Below are 21,712 nucleotides of genomic sequence, written 5' to 3'. Positions count from 1 at the left end.
CCATTTTGACTTCAGTTATGTTACCAAAATGGGTTGTAGTTTTGTAGGAGGGTTGTAGGATTTATTAGAACAATTATGTTCTAATAAATCACTATCATATGGAAAATCGGGTTAAAGTTTCATTCTGGATGAACAATCTATGGAAATATTTCATGATGAAATAGCTAATTGGAAATCACTTCATAAAATTTTCACAAACCACTTATAATCTTTTCAGATGAAAAATATCAGTGATTATTTTTGGAATATTCCCGAAAACTTGAATTATCGAATTTCATAGCTAACGTAATAACAAATACAGCTATGTATCACAATACAGGTCCGTATTTAGGAAATGTAATGAACGAAACGTCGCACTGCAAATTCATTCATATCTGATTTTAGCGAATATTCCAAAAACAACCACTGATATTCTCGGTTTGGGAAAAGATTATTCTAGTTCCATAAAAAAGGAAACTTTTGTCCCACTCAACCTACCATATAGGTCTCACCATTTCTGAGCAAAATAAGGGTCAGCCAAAAAAACCTATATATTCAGTCAGCCTATATATTCATTATACAACAAAACGTATTTGACTAGGTTGGGTAAGGGTTTATTATGGCTCACACCTATTCACACTCGACCAAATAAACCCAGCTTTTTAACAAGCCGATTAGTTTGTATGGTGAGTGATCTTTCAGGTCAGATGGTAAGAGTACGGCTCTGCCTAACTCTAAAAACCCCATTCGGTCCCCAGCGGGGCAGGCATAAAGTATATGCTCTGCTGTTTCATCGTTAATGAGGTAGTCGGATAGTCAAGGTGCAAGATTCCCACCTTGATACTTGCGACAACCTTCCCATATGAGGGTTTTTGTACGTCACCTACACCTGACGATGCCTTAGATTCAACCGTGCAGGTTTTTTTCGCCTCTGGTTTTGGTGAATTATTACTTGAGCGCAAACGTTTGCTAACCTGATTATTAGTCTAGGAGCCAGCTTACATTTGACAACACATTCTTTACGGTATCTGAAATTTCATCCAGTGAGACTCCTATACCCAGTAAATAAGCAATGGGTACTAGCTAAGCCCGGCCGCGGTAGGTTTGGTATCCCTCAGGTGAGTAAGTAAATTTTTAAAGAATTTTACGGCGTCTGACGTTCTAATATGTCATAATATACCTCTAGAAAAATTGTGGCTGCTGATTTTGGCTGCTGATTTTGAAGGTTGCAACAATCCGACAAATTTTTTTCGAAGTATTTTACGGGGTCTGCCATTTTAATATATTAGGTATTTGTTGAACTATTTTAAGCTGAAGGGTTTCGTAGAGGGATCGATTCGGCTCTTGCTTCAAGAAGCGCTTCCACGAAACCCTTTTTCACTTGGAAGGATCGATCGCAGCTTGAGAAATGGTTCTTATGGAGATTCTGTGAAACGTGTTCTTCCTTACGAATCAGTAGAGAGTTGTCCTGAAAATCTAGAGAAGAAAATTGGATTGGATGATTAAGGAATCACTTGTTACATGAATAGCATTTTACAAGTGTTGTTCATGACGAAGAATTTCAAGAACGAAGTTTTAATGATGAACGAGAACGGGAATGTTTCCTGCTTATTCATCAAACTCAAACAACTGTTCATGCAGCTGCAGTTTCGTAAGAAGGTATCATCTTTCCCTCCAACCGATTTCCTGGAGTCTTTGAAGTCCACTAGATACTCGTTAGGACAACAAGAGGATTGTTCCGAATTCTTGGGGTTCTTGTTGAATACTCTTCGTGAGCAAAACAATAGCAAAATCAATACTCCCAGCCGCTCTGGACTGAATGATTCCGTACAACCCATCTCGTCTTGTGTTTGTAAATCTTTTGCTGGAAAAATCCTCACTTGTTTACTTTGTGGTAAATGTTCAAAAAGTACTGAAAACTTATGTGCTTTTCCTAATACGACTAATTACCAATCCGTGCAAAGCTTATTGTTAAATCATCTGAAAATGGAATTTTTAACAGGTGATGATCGACTGTATTGTCAAACATGCGCCAAACTAACTGACTCTTATAAGGAAACAAGTATATCTGAGGCACCAGTCAATCTAATAATAACACTGATGATTTTCAAACAAGACTCAACCTCTAACGGAAGCAAGAAACTCTTTGGAAGGTTCGAAATAGATGAACATTTCAACCTAGCAGACCACTGTTATAATATCCATGCAGTCATTGTTCACTGTGGTTCTGGCGTTGAATGTGGTCATTATTACGCCTTGGTCAAAGAAGAAACGGACTGGTTTAATTTTGACGATAGTCGTGTCACGAAGTGTTCTGGCGATGCATTGAATTTATTGGAGCCTCTGGAGACACCCTACATTTTGTTTTATGAGAGAGAGGACATTGTTAGATCAAGATCTTCAGATGATGTGGTGCTGCAGGTTTTTCCGGGTTTTCCTGCAGCTGAAAAGGCAAATGCGCCACTGGAATCAATGAAGTCGCCCCGGAGCGCCAATTAATTTTTATTGTTGTATTTATTTTATTTTTATCGTTGTTTTAACACATTGCATACAGCTTGAAATATATAAATTTTAAGCTAATATTGAAAATAACTGACATTTTTCCGGTTGTAACTATCCAGTTTACAGCTAAACATTAATAGTAAGAGTAGTAGTTGCTTGCTAAATGTATTGAGGCAAAAATCGACCATGATCTACCAAGTCACGCTGATGTATATTTGATTGACGGTTTCTTCATTCTACATGCTATGAAAGAAGTACCCAGGACTTTTGGTAATATTTTAAAGAAATCTTTGCAAATGATTACTAATTTTTCAGTATCCAGAATAGATGTTATCCTTGATCAATATTGGTACCCTTCCATCAAAGACAACAAGCGGAGTCTTCGACATGAAGCGCCACTAATTGATTACTCGATTTCTGGACCAGACCAAGAGACTTTACACATCACTGAGCCCCCTGAAATAAGGCTGGATGGAGATGGAAAACCGTTACGTGTTCAAGTGGTTCGAAGGAGACCAAATTCCTTGCTTTGTCAGCGAATTGATTCTGAATCCTGAAGGTAATGCCAGCATTGTAACATTCATTTCAATTATCATAAGCTCACTTAAGAATTTGTATTTGATTTTTTCAGAATCTGACTTGGAGGGTGAAGATTACTTGTCACTTGTTGGAGACGATTCCGAAGATGAAAATTAATTATAAAATATTTCATCATTATTTTATAATTATGAATTATTTTCAAAAATAAATATATTGTGATATAAATGAATATATATATATATATATATTTAATTAATGTTTGATTTTTTTACATCTTCATACAAATTTCATATTTGTTACAACCTTATAATGGACCTTTTTTCCTTATTATGCACATTTAGAGTATTTATAATTTTTTCACATTTACTAATATAATTTCAATGTTATATAAATTCTACGACTGTGAAAATTACAACTGTGGACATACGAATGCACGAACTGCCAGTAATGTCTTGCTGTAAACTGGATTGTTACAACTGGAAAAAATATCAGCCATTTTCAATATCAGCTGAAAATAGTTCAATAAATGAAATATTAAAATAGCAGACGCCATAAAATACTTTGAAAAAATTTTTTTTTCGAATTTTGAAAAGTGGCTGCCGGGATGTTGCAACCTTTGAAATCAGCAGCCATAGTTATTTTTCAATTTTTCTAGAGGTATATTATAACATATCAAAACGTCAGACGCTGTAATAGTTATTTATGTATCAAGGGAATTAGGAGGGCCTTAATTACCGATGGCAAAGTTTGCGTCCCGAGGGCCTCTGGCCCGAGGGACAGCAATTGCCTGAGGTTATTAAGGCTCATTAATTCCCGTGGTACATAGATAATTTTATTTCTCACCGATTTCAATAAAATTTTGTTCATTTTTGAAACGGAAAAATGTACCAATTCATTACCTTCCCGGTATATTTGAATCAGGTACCGTTGATTATAGTAGAGTTTTCTTGTTGCTAGGTTGTTGCTATGTTACTTGTTTATAAACAGAACTTTGTTATCAAGCTGTGTTTGCGGTGAAAACGTGTTTTCTACCCCAAATATAATGGAAGATATTTTGAAAAAAGCTGAACAAGCAAGAGAATCATTAATTCCATCGAAAAGTGAAGCCGTATACCAAAAAGAATACAAGATATATCTGGACTGGCTGACACGAAAAAATGTTATGCCAAAAGATGTCACTGAAACTGTATTTCTGGCATATTTTCAAGAACTGGTAAGGAATTTTCTATGTTTTTCGGTAGATTTGGTAGTAATTGTGTTTATTCGTTTCAGTCAGAAACGTATAGTCCGAATTCTTTATGGACTGAATGGTCAATGCTAAAATCGATGGTGACTATACATGAGAAACGAGATATCACCAAGTTCAATGAACTACAGGCTTTTTTGAAACGGAAGAGTAAGAGTTATAAGCCGAAAAAGTCTGCTGTTTTATCTCCTAAAGATGTTATCAGATTCCTAAAGGACGCTCCTAATGATATTCATTTATTGCATAAGGTAATTTTTTTCTTATTTTCCTTTTTGTGTGTATTTATTTCCTTTTTTTTTTGTTATAGGTTGTTTTGATTATGGGTTATTTTGGAGGATGCAGAAGTCAGGAACTTTTGAATATGAAGATATCGGATATAGAGGACCGGGATTCCGTTATGGTAGTGAACGTACCGGAAAGTAAAACTGGTGTATCGAAAAAATTTACAGTTGTGGATGAAAAAGAGTTCTCCGCTTTGCCTTTATTAAGACTTTATATGTCTTTGCGTCCTAAAGGTATTGAACGATTTTTTTTGAGCTTCCGACAAAATAAATGTACATCTCAGCCAATTGGAAAAAACATGTTTGGGAAAATCCCCAGCAAAATCGCAATGTATTTAGGATTGCCAAACTCATCTTCCTATACGGGACATTGCCTTCGTCGCACTTCTGCTACTGCTCTAGCCAATGCAGGAGCAACTATGACTAACTTAAAAAGACACGGAGGTTGGAAAAGTTCCACGGTGGTGGAGGGGTATTTGGAGGATAGCATCGAATTGAGAAATAAAACGGCGCGTATGTTGTCTACTTTGTCATCAGAAGAGGCAGGTACCTCGACTGTAGTGAACAGAAGCTCCAGCCATACAAAAGAAGAAATTGTTTCCAGTGGCGGAAGTAATTTTCAGGGAACATTTCAAAATTGTACATTTATTATTTATAATGACGTGAATAAATAAAATATGGTTCAGTTTTCATTTCTATTTATTTTTACTTGTGAAAGGTAGAGGGAATTATAAAATCTATAATGTCCCAAGGGAGTTATGACCCTCTTTATTGATAGCGTAACTATGACGATATAAGCTTATAATATCCCGGTCAAAAATAAAGTATTTTATTTCTGACCGGTATACGGCTTCACTTTTCGATGGAATTAATGATTCTCTTGCTTGTTCAGCTTTTTTCAAAATATCCTCCATTATATTTGGGGTAGAAAACACGTTTTCACCGCAAACACAGCTTGATAACAAAGTTCTGTTTATAAACAAGTAACATAGCAACAACCTAGCAACAAGAAAACTCTACTATAATCAACGGTACCTGATTCAAATATACCGGGAAGGTAATGAATTGGTACATTTTTCCGTTTCAAAAATGAACAAAATTTTATTGAAATCGGTGAGAAATAAAATTATCTATGTACCACGGGAATTAATGAGCCTTAATAACCTCAGGCAATTGCTGTCCCTCGGGACGCAAACTTTACCATCGGTAATTAAGGCCCTCCTAATTCCCTTGATACATAAATAACTATTAAAAATTTACTTAATTTTCATAGCTGACTCACCTGAGGGACCCCCAAACCTACCGCGGCCAGGTTCAGCTAGTACCCATTGCTTGTTTACTGGGTATAGGAGGCTCACTGGACGAAATAATTTTTAAGTTAACTCTGTCCATAAAAGTACCACAAGTAGGTAGCTAGGAAAAGAAGGAAAATTACGACAGAGCCCCGCATTACCGTTACAAGGCTATGCAATGAAGAGAGGGCGTCCGGTACGCAGAGACAGCTGATATACAGTGTCATCCATCCTTTCGGCACGAATACACATAGAATGTTTGGGGTGGAATTCTTGGAAAAAGAATTATCGGTCCGTATTTTTTGAATGGGCATCTCACTGGCAGAACATATGTAAGATTTCTACGGCATGAGTTTTCGAATTTATTGGACTTGAACTCCATATGGAACAAGACTTAGAAAGTGGCTACAACAAGACGGTGCACCACCACATTTTAAAACTGAGGTACGGGAATACCTCAACGATCATTTCAATCAAAAATGGATAGGTAGGGGTGAGCCTGTGGCGTGGCCACCCAGATCACCTGTCCTATAATAATAATAATAATGTTTATTCAGATTCAAATCACAAAAAGAAATAATAGGTACATACAGTTGAATGGAGATTGTAGAAACCACAGAAGCATCAGATGTTGCTTGTATGTGGTGAATAGGGGATCCAAAGGAAAAAAATGTATATATGATAAATATTAAAGTATGAGAATGAATTATACAAATATCAGTATGAATATAAAAAGTTGTCAGTTAATGTTCCCCCCCAAACTACTATTCCATACCGGATATGACTTTCCACAAGCGAGTAGTATAAAGTTTTGAGATATTTTAGAGGTAGGAGTTCTTTAAGTTTTCTAAATTTGAATAGAATGGTCCTCAATTTATTGACGGTATATTTAATATGGAGGTTCCATTTCAATATATATATATATATATATATATATATATATATATATATACGGAACCTTGAGGTACTCCACAGTCGATCACCTCATCTCTGCTCAATATATCATCGATTCTTACTGCTTAGCTCCCTCCTGTTAAATACCTTTCAAATAATTTCAATGAGTTACCCCGTATTTCGATATCTTCTAAAGACTGAAGGAGTAGATGGTGACTGACTTTCGAAAGGTCAATGAAGACACATAGACTGGTTTTGCTTTCATTAAAAGCCTCAGTTACTTTTGAAGTTAGAGTGAGTATAGCATCTGGAGTTGAAATTCTTTCTCTAAATCCGAATTGATTGTTGGAAATCACATTGTATTTATCAAGGAAAGAGATGAGCCTTTTTTTGATAATCTTTTAAAAAATTTTCGAGAGATGATTGACTAATGAGATAGGACGGCAATTCGTGATAATAGATGTGTTTGTTCCCTTCCTTAAACATTGGAGTAACAATTGTTTTTCTGAAATCACAGGGGTAAACACCTTACTCCACACATCGGTTGAGAATATAAGTAAGGGGATCTAGAATGTAATCTGATATTGATTTTATATTTTCTGCTTTCAAATCATCACAACCCACTGCCTTATTATTTTCAAGCTCGAAAATTGTGTTTTCAAGTTCCGTCGGGTCAATTAGTTCAAAGAGGAAAGAATTCGAAATCGATATTCTTTTGATTTCGAAATTTGTGTTGTTGCTAGCAAGAACTCTACCCGTTTCTACAAATGCTACATGAATGTATTTGCAATTAGCGTTTTATCGGTTAAGATTTCATTGTTTCTGGAATGTTTTATTTTATCTATAACAATTTTGTGTCTTTTTGTCTTAGACATTTGTTGAGTGGGAGTCCCATAGCATTTTTGAATTATTATGATATTTGTCGATTTGTTTTTTATAATAGTTGAATTTAGATTTTTTCTGATCAAAGATGTTACCTTGTTTCTGTAGTTTTTGTATTCTTTGTTCAGATCGTCACCATGATCATGCTTTTGCATATTGCTAAACATGATATGTTTTTTTGTTGATAGAATGTAATAATCCATCCGTTAACCAGGGTACTATTTTGGTATTTTTTCTGCGAATCTGGCGCAATTTCTGATGAAATTTGTTGTTGCAGAGTCTGGTGTTGGTGCAGTGTATACATCCTCCCAGGAAATATTGCTGAAGGCGTTATGTATTTTTTTGTTGATGTAGATGCATTTTACAAATCTTGTTTTGTTAACGTTTGGTGTTATTTTTGCGGCAAATACAATCTGAAGTAAACTAGAAAAGTGGTCTGTTATTGTTGTTTTCAATACGATGGGTAGAATATTTTCAGTTAGATCAGGATTTTTCGATTTTATGAAAATATGATTTACTGTTTCCTTGTATTCTGGTGGGTACGTTTATTGTGGATATATATCCAAATTCACTCAACGTGTTCAGATAATCAACCGGCATTCAGCAAATCAATATTGATGTCGTCCAAAAATAGGGATAAGTCCATATCGTCATGGTGGTTCTCGAATAATGTAAATAGATTTGTATTGAAACCAGTGAATTCGAATTTGGTGATCTATACATGATTGTGATAAGAATATCACAACGAATATTCATTTGCCACGAATATTCATTTGCAGAATTTTAAAGTTTTGATGTCTCTTATTTATATCAAGTATCTGACTATATTCTTCAGTGGTGTCGATGCTATATGTTTCAATATTATCAATTCTGAAATCACGAACATAGGAATCCATAATAGGAATTGAAATATAAGTTAGTCTAAGAGAAAGAAAAAAATAACTAATTATTAATACGTACATACAGCTAAGGTTAAAATGAGTATGTATATATAAAATATGAATAATATAGAATGTAAATTATCTTGTTTATATGTGTTTATGAAATTATTTAATGCTTAATTGATATATATATATATATATATATATATATATATATATATATATATATATATATATATATATATATATATATATATATATATATATCGGATCGGAGCAACGAGTCTTGATAAAAATGTAGTTTCACTCGACGACATCAAACCCGCTCGTCCACCATTATTTGAAATGAATAATTATCAAAGCAGAAATAATAATGATAACGTTAATTCAACAACATTTATCCTGAGATGTCTACCATTATTCGAAAATATTAGTTTTTAAGGAAAATGGAAATGATAGGTAAAATGTTCATAACGAATTTTTATAATGCAAACACGTTTAACTAACGAAACTCAAGAGCCTCAAGAGCAAACAGAAATGAAAAATCCGCTACAGAAACTGCTCGATATGACCACCTTCTCTCTCTATACATTTTCTTAGTCGGCGAAGACACCCTCTCTGTACTTGAAATAGCATTCCAGGGTCGTTTCGTATGGCTTCACAATGTAATGTTATTCTATTCAACAATGCATCTCTTGTGTGAATAGGTGTAGCGTAAACAAGGCTTTTTAGATGCCCCCACAGAAAGAAATCCAATGGATTTAAATCCGGAGACCGCGATGGCCATGAATATGGCCCACCTCTACCAATCCATCTATTGTGGAAAATATGGTTCAGATGGTCACGCACAATCAAACTAAAATGAGGAGGAGCGCCATCATGCATAAACCACATATCTCTTCGGGTTTGCAATGGAACATGTTCCAAAAGTCCATTCAAATCGTTCTGAATGAACTCCAAATAACGTTCTCCATTCAATTGGTCCTGTAGAACGAATGGCCCAAACATTCACGTTGAATTTCCGTTGGTGTTTGGTTTGCAATATCCCATGGGGATTTTTTTCGGCCCATATATGGAGATTATGAGAGTTGATAACTCCATCTCTACTGAAACCTGCTTCATCAGTGAATAAAACTCGATTAATAAAAGTCATATCCTCTCTTTGCCTATCCATGAACCAATTGACATATTCCAGTCGTGCTGGAAAATCTTGAGGTGTCATGGCATGTACCTTCTGGATGTGAAATGGGTGGAGCAGTTGTTCCCTAATTATTCTATGAATAGTGGACTTAGATGTATGGAACTGTTCTGATAGATTTCTGATGCTCATTGAAGGATCATCAGCGACGGCTTCCAAAATATTTTCCTCCAATACAACGGTACGTACAGTCCTAGGAGCGCCCTCACCACCTCGTTTTGGCAAAACTGTACCTACAATAATATCGAAATTAAACAACGTGCTCAAATTAATCATCAATTATTACATACCTGTCTCCCTCAAGCTGCGATCGACACGCTCGAATGTTTCTCTTGACGGTACCGTTCGATTGGGAAAATGCTCGGAATACAGACGACGAGCTTCTGCAGCATTACAAAATGCTCGTCCATAAAATACATGCATATCTGCGTATTCATTGAATGTAAACTGTTCGGCCATATCAAAAAAATTCAAAATATCCTATAGAATATTGATAATACAATGAGTCATATGACAACGCACCACTCAACAAAACAAAATCGCATTCCAGTTTCTCATTTTTTATCAAAACTTTCTGAAAGGTTTTTTTGTCAACATCTGTGAAAGAAATGGAACATAATTATTCCCTGGATATTTTTCACCTGATCATGTGCAGCCGTTTTTGTAGTTCATTCGTTTGCTTTTTATTAGTATAGTAAATATTTTTTCCGATGTGCGTTTTTTCAGCTAAATTTAGATTCGTGTTAAAGAATTTCTCCCATAAAATTATAATTATCAGTGAAACTCCTCAACAGTTTAGCTGTGAAGAAGAATTTGAAACATTCGAATGTTGAGTTTCATGAGATTCAGATAACTGATCAACACGAAACGTGATTATTCCACACGTATTATGTACATACAAAATATGGAATGAATTCGATATTTCATAGTAGAGTAGCTTGTTAGTTTAAAAACACCACGAATCTACAGAACTTGATATTTCTTTTGAAAAAATATCTGCTATCACAATTGTGACTTAAACTTCCATATAGGTACTGTACTTTTTGTTTACGACTTCATTTTAGCATACTTTGTATTATTCCTGTTATAAATGTTGTTGAATTAACGTTATCATTATTATTTCTGCTTTGATAATTATTCATTTCAAATAATGGTGGACGAGCGGGTTTGATGTCGTCGAGTAGAACTACATTTTTATCAAGACTCGTTGCTCCGATCGACTTTCCACACAATACTTTTATTCATAAAATTGTCCAAGTAACCTTATTTTGTTGAAAAATATTGAAAAATATCTGTCATTTCAAAGTTTTGGGGTGTGGACCATCGGGGGTAGTCCGTTCCTGACTTTGTAGCAAAACAACTGACTCCTGCATAAAAGCTCATCGACGGAATTCATTTGTTTAGTCAATTACCAAAATTTGGATGATTTTTGAATATTCACTTGAAAAGTTATCAAAGAAAAACATTTTTCATTTTGTAACTTCAAGGGCCCGTAACTTGGTTACGAAGACTTTTAGGAAAAAAAGTTATATGAAGTACTGGTGATATTTTGACCCCATCTATACATTCCCGAGAGGAAAAGAGGAAGTCCAGGGACACCCTATATATATATATATATATATATATATATATATATATATATATATATATATATATATATATATATATATATATATATATATTGAACGGTAATAAAATATTCAAAATCGTTATAAAATGTCTGAAATTAAGATTGAAAATAGGGTATGTATAGAGGGTATGTGAAGAGTTGTGTTAAAAATGCCACAATGAAATTCTAAAATGTAGTTGTATATTTAAAATAAAACGTACATGCTCCGGCATACCTTATTTCTATTTTTTTTAAATCTATGCCTCCGTCCTTGAGTATGTGTGTTAATGTACTATAATAAGACAAGAAGAAAAATTAAAATAAAAAAATTGAAAAATTATAGCAGGAAACAAACTTAAAAAAATATATACAAATTATTTTGATTCTAGATGTGGACTAATGGAAATTTATTAACTATTTTGAATCTTTGGTGGAACGGGTCTTCATTTTCGATTTTTCAAATACCTCTTTTGTTGTTTTCCCAGGATGTTGACTAGGCGTACTCTTGAGAGGGATATTTTCGTTTGGTGGTTTAGAAATTTGCAAATTCTGGCTGGAAAATTTCCTAAATACTGATGGGGTTGGTGAACTGGGAGCACTTGTTTATTTTTCTGGAATTTCTAATTCAGCTTCTTTTTCCCTCTTCAATTCCTCCGGTGTGTATTTGCGGCCGTTGGCGTATAGTTCATTGCCCCTGATGAAGCAGTTTCCACTGTTGTCTGCTCTAGCTAAATTCGAATGCCTCTTCAATAATTTATACTCTTCCCGATCATGCGATATATATATATATATATATATATATATATATATATATATATATATATATATATATATATATATATATATATATATATATATATATGTGTATATATATATATATATATATATATATATATATATATATATATATATATATATATATATATATATATATATATGTTCGTTTCTCTCAACATCTTTGTGTTGTTCAGTATTGACTTCTTTCCTTCATTGGTGGATTATTCACTTTTCCAAGAGGGTAGAAATTGTTAATGTCACTTTTCTGAACATCTACATCCACTAAATTCTTGAGTTTTTGTGTTATATAATCAAGTGTTAAGTCCCTCTCGTTATTTCCAAGCCAAAAATAATAATGTTCTCTTTGGATTTTCTTTTTAATTTCTCATTTGTATTCATTGAATGTAGGCTTTTTTTTTCTAACTGTAGAAGTTTTCTGTTCAGATCTTCAATTTTTAAAGAGATTCGTACTTCTACCGCTTCGATGATCAATTTCAATTCCTGTTTAGTTCTCATTAATTCTTCCAAAATTATTTCATTAGTAATGGACATTCTTATTTGTCACAATTTCTCCTTTTCAGAACGGCAAGTTCTGGGTGTTCCATTTGAAAAAGTCGAATTATGTTTGTTTGAAAATGAATGAAACTTGACAGGTTTTACCGAGCACCCAATATTCCCAAAATTATCATAGTGATGTTTACTAACTATTTCAAAAAAAACCACTTAATTGCTGTTCGGTTTGTGATAGCTTCCACAGTTCAATTTGTACACAATTTACAAGAAATACAATCCAATACTGTGTACAAAGTGAACTGTGGAAGCTGTCACAAATGATTTGTTGGTCAAAACGGACGGTATCTTAACCCACGAGTTTCAGACGACATCAGGGACTTTAAGAAACTGAATATCAAAAACCCCACAGCTCTCGTTGAACATGAAAAATAATATGGACATATTTTGATTTTGATCATCCAACTATTCTAGATGTTCAACCATATGTATCCAAAATACTTTTGAGCGAAATGATACATATCTTCAAATGCGATAGTGTTAACACTAGAAGAGATGTCAATGGCCTTAATACTGCATATTTCAATTTGATAATAATTTACACTTTTTTCATTTTTTTTCTTTCTGCCATTGATTAAAAAACAAGTACCACCTTATCAGAATCATAGATAAAGCCATTCATTTGTTTCATGTCGTTTTGTGTTGGTGTTGTCTAGAAAATTTATTGTTGCAATGTTTTTCATTTGTATTTTTTAAATATGTATCTAATATGTCTGCTTGTTTTTGAAATAGTAATATTATTAACACAAAAAACAACTTTTCGGTGAGTAATTTAATTGAGAACTCATTCATTGTTACAGAGCCCTGAAGAAGATGTTATTTGAATTCGAAACGTTGGCAAGAAAACAATTGTTTTTTTAAGAAAAAAATTAATTCTGTTACCCAACCTCTTTTTCAGAAAATATTATTGGATCAGTAAACTAGTTAACAAAAAAATATTGTCTGCAAAATAGGTTTCTCTGGAATAACTCGGCAATGCCGCAATGAAAATTCGAAAACAAAAATTGCTTGGAGAGCTAAAAATATGGAATCGAATGACGTATTCATATATTGGGTGTTCCATTCAAAAAAATATAACTTTGGTTGGCCACGCTCGGCTAAATTACTCCGTATGCGAAAAAAATATTTTAAAGATGGCATTCATCGATATGACTGTGAAAAAAAAATGAGCAATTTGAAAAAGTGTTTTTTCTGATAGCAATGGTATTGTTGTTGACTCACCTTGTACAATAAAAAATCATTTCCAGTGAAAAAAGTAGCAAGATTCTTTACCTCTATAGCTTCTTGGACTTCTCTTCCCGATGCTGGATGTGACCCAGAAACAACTACGAATTTATGCCAATTGAAGGCTCTCAGTAGAGCAACGACACTCTTTGATACCTTACTGGATGGTGGCAATGTTCTGGCAAAGGTGAAGAATACTCGTTTATCAGAAACTCGAGTATCGCTGCATTTCTGAAATAAAATTAAATTTATTGTTTTTTTCAGCAAAAGTTCAATTTCAGATCTCATTATTCAAGAATAATTCGTCTGGACATCGCCAAATGAAAAATATAATAGACTCATTTTCTGAAACAATAACTTCTGGAAAAATATGGAGTTGTTTTTGAAGGGCAACTGTTGGTCTATCTATAAAATACCTCTATCTACAAAATACCTCAGCAGTAGAAGATAGGCAGAATGGTGGATAGATAGATGGGTTTCATTTCACTATGTTACAAACTTTGTTCATAGTAAATCAGAGAACATGTAAGAACATGAACATTCTGAGATTTTCACTAAACATTTTACAAAACACGTCTGAAAATATTACAGTAAAAAGTCACTTCGACACTTGGAAACTTTATGGATTCTCATCATATTTGGAAAGAAACAGACTAAACATTCACAAAAAGATTATTTTCAAAGACACTTGAACTGACACGTCAAGAAGAGTACTTCGACCGCGCCACTGAAGATGACTGCCGCAGTTAGTGTCGAAACGTTTGGAGACTGCGCCCAAAGAAGACTACGGCAAAACCTGGAAACTAACGAAAAACATTGACGCCAACCGTGGAAGGCTACATTACTATATTTTTCAAGTAGATAGTTTTTAGTTTTGATTTGAATAACATTCGTTATGGAATTCAAAGAAATATTATTCATTGTGAAGCTACACAAAGTGTAAAGAAAGTTGTGTATATAAATTCACTCACATGAAACACTATCATCGTCAATGGCCTACTTCAACGTTTTGAAATAAAATAATTGTCTTATTACCTGATCGGCATCTTTTTGGAAAATATTTCAAGATGGAAGCACTCATTCTATTCGTAATATTACGAATTCATGTCACTGGAAGAAAAAAATTTACTCATGTCCCATTACTTACATGCATACGGTTATTTGATTGAATCTCAGCCATTGAAACCTCATTTGAATTGAAAGTGGTACATTTTACGAAGTGATCACTTTTTGGAAAATTTAACTTTTTGGTTTTCTACGTTTCCACCTCGCTCCTACGTTGCTTCCACGTAGCCCCGCTGAATACGGGGATGTCAGAATCAATTGTGGTTCTTCTTTCCTTGACCTTCTTTCTCTAGCTACTTGTGGGACTTTTATGTACAAAGTAAATTTGAAAATTTTTACCGACGCTGAGTCAAAAGAAAAGTTGGATGGTCGAGCTTATGACTCTTACTAACCTCCCTGTAAATTTAGATCAGGAGCGAGTCTACAGAAGAGATGGATGTTGAGCTTTCGACTCCAACTGACCTCTCTGTAAATTTAGATCAGGAGCAAGAGCTTCTTAACTCTCCAACTCCTGATCCAATAACTGAACCTAAAAAAAGGTTTGGTGGTGCAGCCAGGAAACGACTGAGTCGTCTCCTCAAGAGCGAGGTACCTTATGAAACCGCCTCGCACCAAATTCTTGAGCGGCGTACTCAGAATATGTCTCAGGTGGAGAAACAAACCACCCATGAACTGGTTAACAAACGTTTGCGCTCAAGTGATGATTCACCAGAACCAGAGGCGAAAAAGTCCTGCACGGTTGAATCTAAGGCATCGCCAGGTGTAGCTGATGTGCAAAAACCCTCATATAGGAAGGTTGTCGCGGGTATCAAGGTGAGAATCTTGCACCTTGACTATCCGACTATCACATTAACGATGAAACAGCAGAGCATATACTTTGTGCATGCCCCGCTGGGGATCAAATCAGGTTATTAGAGTTCGGCAGAGCCGTACTTACCATCTGACCTGAAATACCACCCACCATACAAACTATTCGGCTTCGTTAAAAAGCTGAGTTCAGTTGGTCGAGTGTGAATAGGTGTGACCCACAATATACCCTTGCGGGTTGCGGTGAAGGGTCGAATAGACCCACTCACTTTGGACCTAACCTAACCTAATCTAACATACATTGCTCCTACATCGTCTTGTCTGTAATATGAACAAGTATTGTAATAATGTCATCTAACCGATGACGCCGTCAGCACAAAATCCGTACCAAACAGTAAATTTTTCGGGATGCATTAGTAGTGGTCTGCGAAAGGTCAAGTTCTTGTGAGTGACGTGGAATCGACTGCCTCGAATTCTACTGTACAATCACAGACAGTGGCGATGTCTTTGGCAGATCTTGGGTATCGTCGATATATGGGTGTTGGTCGATGGTCTACTGAACCAGAGGACTCGAATTCATCTATAACATTGCGAATAGTCCTTTCGATAGGACTATTATGGCGACCGTAAAATGGGCGAAGCGCGCGGTACGTTGCCCGAACAGAAGACTCATTTATTGATAATGAAAATAATATTAATAATAATAATAATAATCGAGACACCTTCTCGAATATTCCAAGAGCCTCCACGTGTTGTGGATAATCCGCCGACCGCTGATCAGGTGGAATCCTGAGTTTCGACAGCCTGAGCTCAATGAACTGCGCAAACCGATAACCCCGGATAACGTTCGAAAAGCCCTTGTGGGTTCCAAGAACTTTGCTGCTCCAGGCCCAGATGGCTGAACACTTATTGGTGGAAAAAAACCAAGGACCCACCGCCATTTGGCCAGAGTTTTCAACTCATGGATGGACGGAGAGCAGCCGATTCCTGATTGGTTTTTCGAGGGGCGGACCGTTCTTATTTCCAAAAGCAGACCGATAACATGCTTGAATTCGTGTTATAAGTTGTTTACAAGCATCTTATACTCACAAATACTCACCACAGTTGACCGAGTGTTCGAACGGATATATCAGCAGAGAGGGTCGAAGAGAGGAGTCGCTGGATGTAACGAGAACCTGCTCATCGATAGATGTGTAACGCAGGACTCGATACAATATAAGCGTAACCTCTCTATGGCCTGGATCGATTACCGTAAGGTATTTGATACAATTTTGCATGAGCTCATCTTGCATTTGCTCAGATGCCTTGCGGTACCCGACAAAATAGTGAGATGCATTGAACAACTGATACCACTTTGGCGAATTCGCTTTACCATAACATCTGGTCAAGCAAGAGTCCAAACAGGGTGGGTCACTTCCAGAAGGGGTGTATTTCAGGGTGATTCCCTCAGTCTCCTTCTCTTTTGCATCTCACTATTGCCATTATCCGTTGCGCTCAGAAACACTCGAGGGTATAACTGTGGCACCCCCGGAAACCGAAGGCACAAGGTCACCCATTTGTTTTATATGGATGATCTTAAACTTTATGCCTCTGGAGAGAAGGATCTCCATCAGTCCTTAAGGGTGGTGGAAGAGTACACGCATGCTATCGGTATGAAATTCGGGATAGACAAATGTGCAATGGTCCATCTCAAAAGAGAACGATGCGGGGACTACGGAGAGGATGTGCAGCTCGTAGATGGGAGTATCTTACACCATCTGGATGCCGGAAAGACGTATACTTATCTCGGGGTGGAACAACGCCACTCACAAGAGGTAACAGCAGTGAAACACTCTCCGCGACAAGTATCAGCACAAACTTCGACAGATCTGGTCATCGGAACTGTCGGGGAAGAACAAAGTTGCTGCAACAAATATGCTTGCCATTCCAATCTTACTCTACTCGTTTGGAGTAGTGAAGTGGACTCGGGACGAGCTGTATCAACTCGACGTAAAGACTCGAAAAATGATGCATCTCTATAGGAGTTTCATCATGGCTTGGCAGGATGGTGTCTTCAACACCTCAGTCTACCGCAGTCGCGTGATGGGTATAGAGGTTCCTGACACAAGGTGCAGGTCCTGCCGCGAGGCGCCCGAGACCCTAATGCACTTGCTATCAGCATGTCCAGCATATGCGGTCTCGGCCTATATCCATCGACATAACGCGGCCCTAAGAGTGCTATATTACCATCTACGGCTCTCTTACGGTATTGACGAGACACCGGTGTTGCCCTACGCTCCGGGGGATATTGAATCCGTTGTGGGGAACGAGAAGTGCCGCATTTATTGGAACTATTCGTTCCCCACCCTCAGGCTCATACAAGCTAATAAGCCTGATGTGGTCCTTCTCGACCACCAGAGCAAAACGATATTCGTTGTGGAGTTTTCAGCTCTACTCCCGAATCTTAAAATCATACCGGCTTGCCGCACTAAGGCAAAAATCTTAGCCGCACAGATGCAGAAGGCTGTCATTCTTGGCTTACTGCGCTTACCCAGGGCACACGATTCTCGAAAAAAAAAATATAATAATAATGTTTATTTATCAAAAATTACAATCTTGAAAATAAAATGTTTATATGAGTAGTGCTCGAGAGCTGAATGAATAAACAATTAACAATGACATCACTGAAGAAACAATCGCAATAATGCTCCTTGTGCGTGATATTATAGCCTCTAGAAAAAAAAACATTTATATAGCACATAATACAATATTTGAAATCTCACAATGGTAGGTAAAAACGTCTCATCCAGGTCAAGTGAATTACATGATCGGTTTGAAGTCTCAGTGAACATAATGTAATATATCACATTACAAATAATCTAAATGTCACCAATAGATGGTTAACAGTTTGAATAACCTAAAAGAACAATTCGTTCAGTCCAGTCTCAACTCCCTACACTGTAATGGACACTGTTAATGGACTGACACCTATCAGAAAACAACTACTCCCCTGGCTGATACCACGAAGGGCGTTGGATTATATTCGACAGGTGTCAGTGCAGAATTCTTCACTGAAGTTATTCCTGCATATGCCAGTCTTCAAGTATGCCCACTGACTATATGTGGGTGGTTAACAGTTTCATGCAAAGTATCACATGAGAAGGATGTTACAGTTGGTGAAAAGTGAGATCTAGAGACTCATTACAGATATACAGGGCTATTCAAACTCGTTTCTGTACATGGGGATCTCGTAAACGATAAGGGATAGAGTGTCGGTTAAAGTATGGCAAAGTTGCATGGTATACAGGAAAAACCAACAAATTCCAAATTATTTTTCTGCCTATATCTTCTTTATTCGCAGACATATTGAAAATCTGTCCTCATTTTGCTATTGGCACTTGATGAGGGCTCTCAGAATATATCCATGAATCTTTTATACAGGGTGTCATCTGACTTGGGCCACCCCCATCTTTGAATTTTTAAATACGGACCTGTATTTTTTGTTGTATATTTTGGATCTTAGACGTTCACTTCATACTAAGAAATTAGATAAAATTTTATATTTCGGGATTTTTCGGTAATATTCGATTATAAATATGTGAATTATTCCCTTCTAAATTACGGCCCTGAAAATTGGTTGACCGAGTTGAATAAAGATACAATAGCAACTTTCACGTCTCCCTATGTGCCATAGAGTTTTTCGAGAGTTTTTTTTTCATTTTCAGGTACCTATTCATATTTTTTCCATTGCTCTGAGCGTTTTCTACAATGAACTTCGGATAAGAAAACCTTTTATGATTATCTGAAACATATCTACAACAAAAATATATTATATGTGTTTTGATGAGCAGAAAAAAAATGGTAGCAATAATAACATCCGAAACGAACACTATAATTATAATGAAAATTGAAATGAAGTAAGTAATTCATATACACAAAAAAATTAATTGTGCAATAAATGTTTGAATTGGAGTCCTTCCATTTCGAGACAAATAATGGGACAAAAAGATAGTATATAATAATAATAATAATACACCCTGTATAAAAGATTCATGGATATATTCTGAGAGCCGACATCAAGTGGCAATAGCGAAATGTGGACAGATTTTCGATATGTCTGCGAATAAAGAAGATATAGGCAAAAAATTATTTGGGATTTTTTGGTTTTTCCTGTATATCTCCAGAACCAAGAGAGCTATATTCGATTCCTTTACATCATTGATTAGGTCTCTAAAATACACAACTTTGCCATAATTTAACCGACACTCTATCTCTTATCGTTTACGAGATCCCCATGTATAGAAACGAATCTGAATTATTGTGTATGTGTTTATATGTATGTATAAATTTATTTCTTTTTTTTCTTTTTAGTGACGTCTTGTATAAATATTAACATTTTTAAATTTACACCTAGTATTAATTCTGATTATTGATTGACTTACCATATATACACTATGTATCGTGAATGGTGAATAAAATATTATTATTATTATTATTATTATTATATCTCTGTCATAACTATTTAGCCAATTCTTCCTTAAACTCAACGTAGTTTTGAATACTTTTTATGATTTCTGGCAGGAAATCCCATGTTTTTGGACCCAGATAGCTGCAGTACCTTTTAATGAAGCAATTTTATAATTTGCCCGTGACTGCATAAATGACAACCAACTCGATAGATGAAGCTTCAACAAGATGGCCGTCATCAATTGTTAAAGTTCGAAGGACCCTTTTGGAAGACCCTATATTTTATTCCATTCTATATCCATAATATTTCATGAAATATTCTAATTACTGATTTTATTTATCAGTACCAATTTTTGATATTACTGAATTTTTTTTTCCAATACCAAACCACTATCTTAACACCTCGACACTTGTGTCGTTCACCAAGTGATCATCTTCAAGAGGTAGATCAGTTTGATCTTCCTCTTGAAGATGGTCATTTGGTGATCGAAAAACGTATCGAGGTGTTAAGATAACGGTTTGATGTTGGGAAAAAACTCCAGTAATATTCATTACTATACCAAAGGTTCCAAACAGTGCATCACAAGTAGCAATTTTAGTTGAGGAAAATATACAAAATTATAATTAGGATTCTACTCGATAGTTTTCTAATATTTTTCATTCACCAAGTGAAAGTGGTATAACTGTGTCAATACATACAGGTCCAAATGAAATAAGAACTAATAATTTCATTTAAGTTAACTAGTATGGGATTTTTTGGTTTTTCCTGTATATCTCCAGAACCAAAAGAGCTATATTCGATTCCTTTACATCATTGATTAGGTCTCTAAAATACACAACTTTGCCATAATTTAACCGACACTTTATCTCTTATCGTTTACGAGATCCCCATGTATAGAAACGAATCTGAATTATTGTGTATGTGTTCATATGTATGTATAAATTTATTTCTTTTTTTTCTTTTTAGTGACGTCTTGTATGAATATTAACATTTTTAAATTTACACCTAGTATTAATTCTGATTATTGATTGACTTACCATATATACACTATGTATCGTGAATGGTGAATAAAATATTATTATTATTATTATTATTATATCTCTGTCATAACTATTTAGCCAATTCTTTCTTAAACTCAACGTAGTTTTGAATAGTTTTTATGATTTCTGGCAGGAAATCCCATGTTTTTGGACCCAGATAGCTGCAGTACCTTTTAATGAAGCAATTTTATAATTTGCCCGTGACTGCATAAATGACAACCAACTCGATAGATGAAGCTTCAACAAGATGACCGTCATCAATTGTTAAAGTTCGAAGGACCCTTTTGGAAGACCCTATATTTTATTCCATTCTATATCCATAATATTTCATGAAATATTCTAATTACTGATTTTATTTATCAGTACCAATTTTTAATATTACTGAATTTTTTTTTCCAATACCAAACCACTATCTTAACACCTCGACACTTGTGTCGTTCACCAAGTGATCATCTTCAAGAGGTAGATCAGTTTGATC

General features: G+C 35.3%; 2 protein-coding genes across 3 annotated transcripts in view; one reads left to right on the top strand and one right to left on the bottom strand.

Annotated features, from left to right (window-relative positions):
* Window positions 1-5,240, top strand: part of LOC141485938 (uncharacterized) — a 171,191-nt gene extending 165,951 nt beyond the window's left edge. The window contains exons 1-3 of one of the 2 annotated variants that reach the window (XM_074183634.1): window positions 3,731-4,234; window positions 4,294-4,515; window positions 4,575-5,240. In XM_074183634.1, coding sequence (XP_074039735.1) covers window positions 4,064-4,234; window positions 4,294-4,515; window positions 4,575-5,222 — 1,041 coding nt within the window. In that variant the 5' untranslated portion in view covers window positions 3,731-4,063 and the 3' untranslated portion in view covers window positions 5,223-5,240. Of the gene's footprint in view, window positions 1-3,730; window positions 4,235-4,293; window positions 4,516-4,574 lie in introns of those variants that run through there. The other variant, XM_074183638.1, reaches the window with a different exon arrangement.
* The window catches only part of Gyc32E (Guanylyl cyclase at 32E), a 211,426-nt gene that overhangs the window by 166,600 nt on the left and 23,114 nt on the right, over window positions 1-21,712 (bottom strand). The window contains exon 2 of the mRNA XM_074183625.1: window positions 13,924-14,106. Within this exon, the coding sequence (XP_074039726.1) occupies window positions 13,924-14,106 (183 nt within the window). The remainder of the gene's footprint in view (window positions 1-13,923; window positions 14,107-21,712) is intronic.

This window comes from Leptinotarsa decemlineata, unplaced genomic scaffold (genome assembly GCF_025532065.1).
Source record: "Leptinotarsa decemlineata unplaced genomic scaffold, Ldec_3_MD MMD2_P_RNA_scaffold_2, whole genome shotgun sequence".
In the NCBI taxonomy this organism is placed as follows: domain Eukaryota; kingdom Metazoa; phylum Arthropoda; class Insecta; order Coleoptera; family Chrysomelidae; genus Leptinotarsa; species Leptinotarsa decemlineata.
This window is presented reverse-complemented; position numbering and strand designations above follow the sequence as displayed.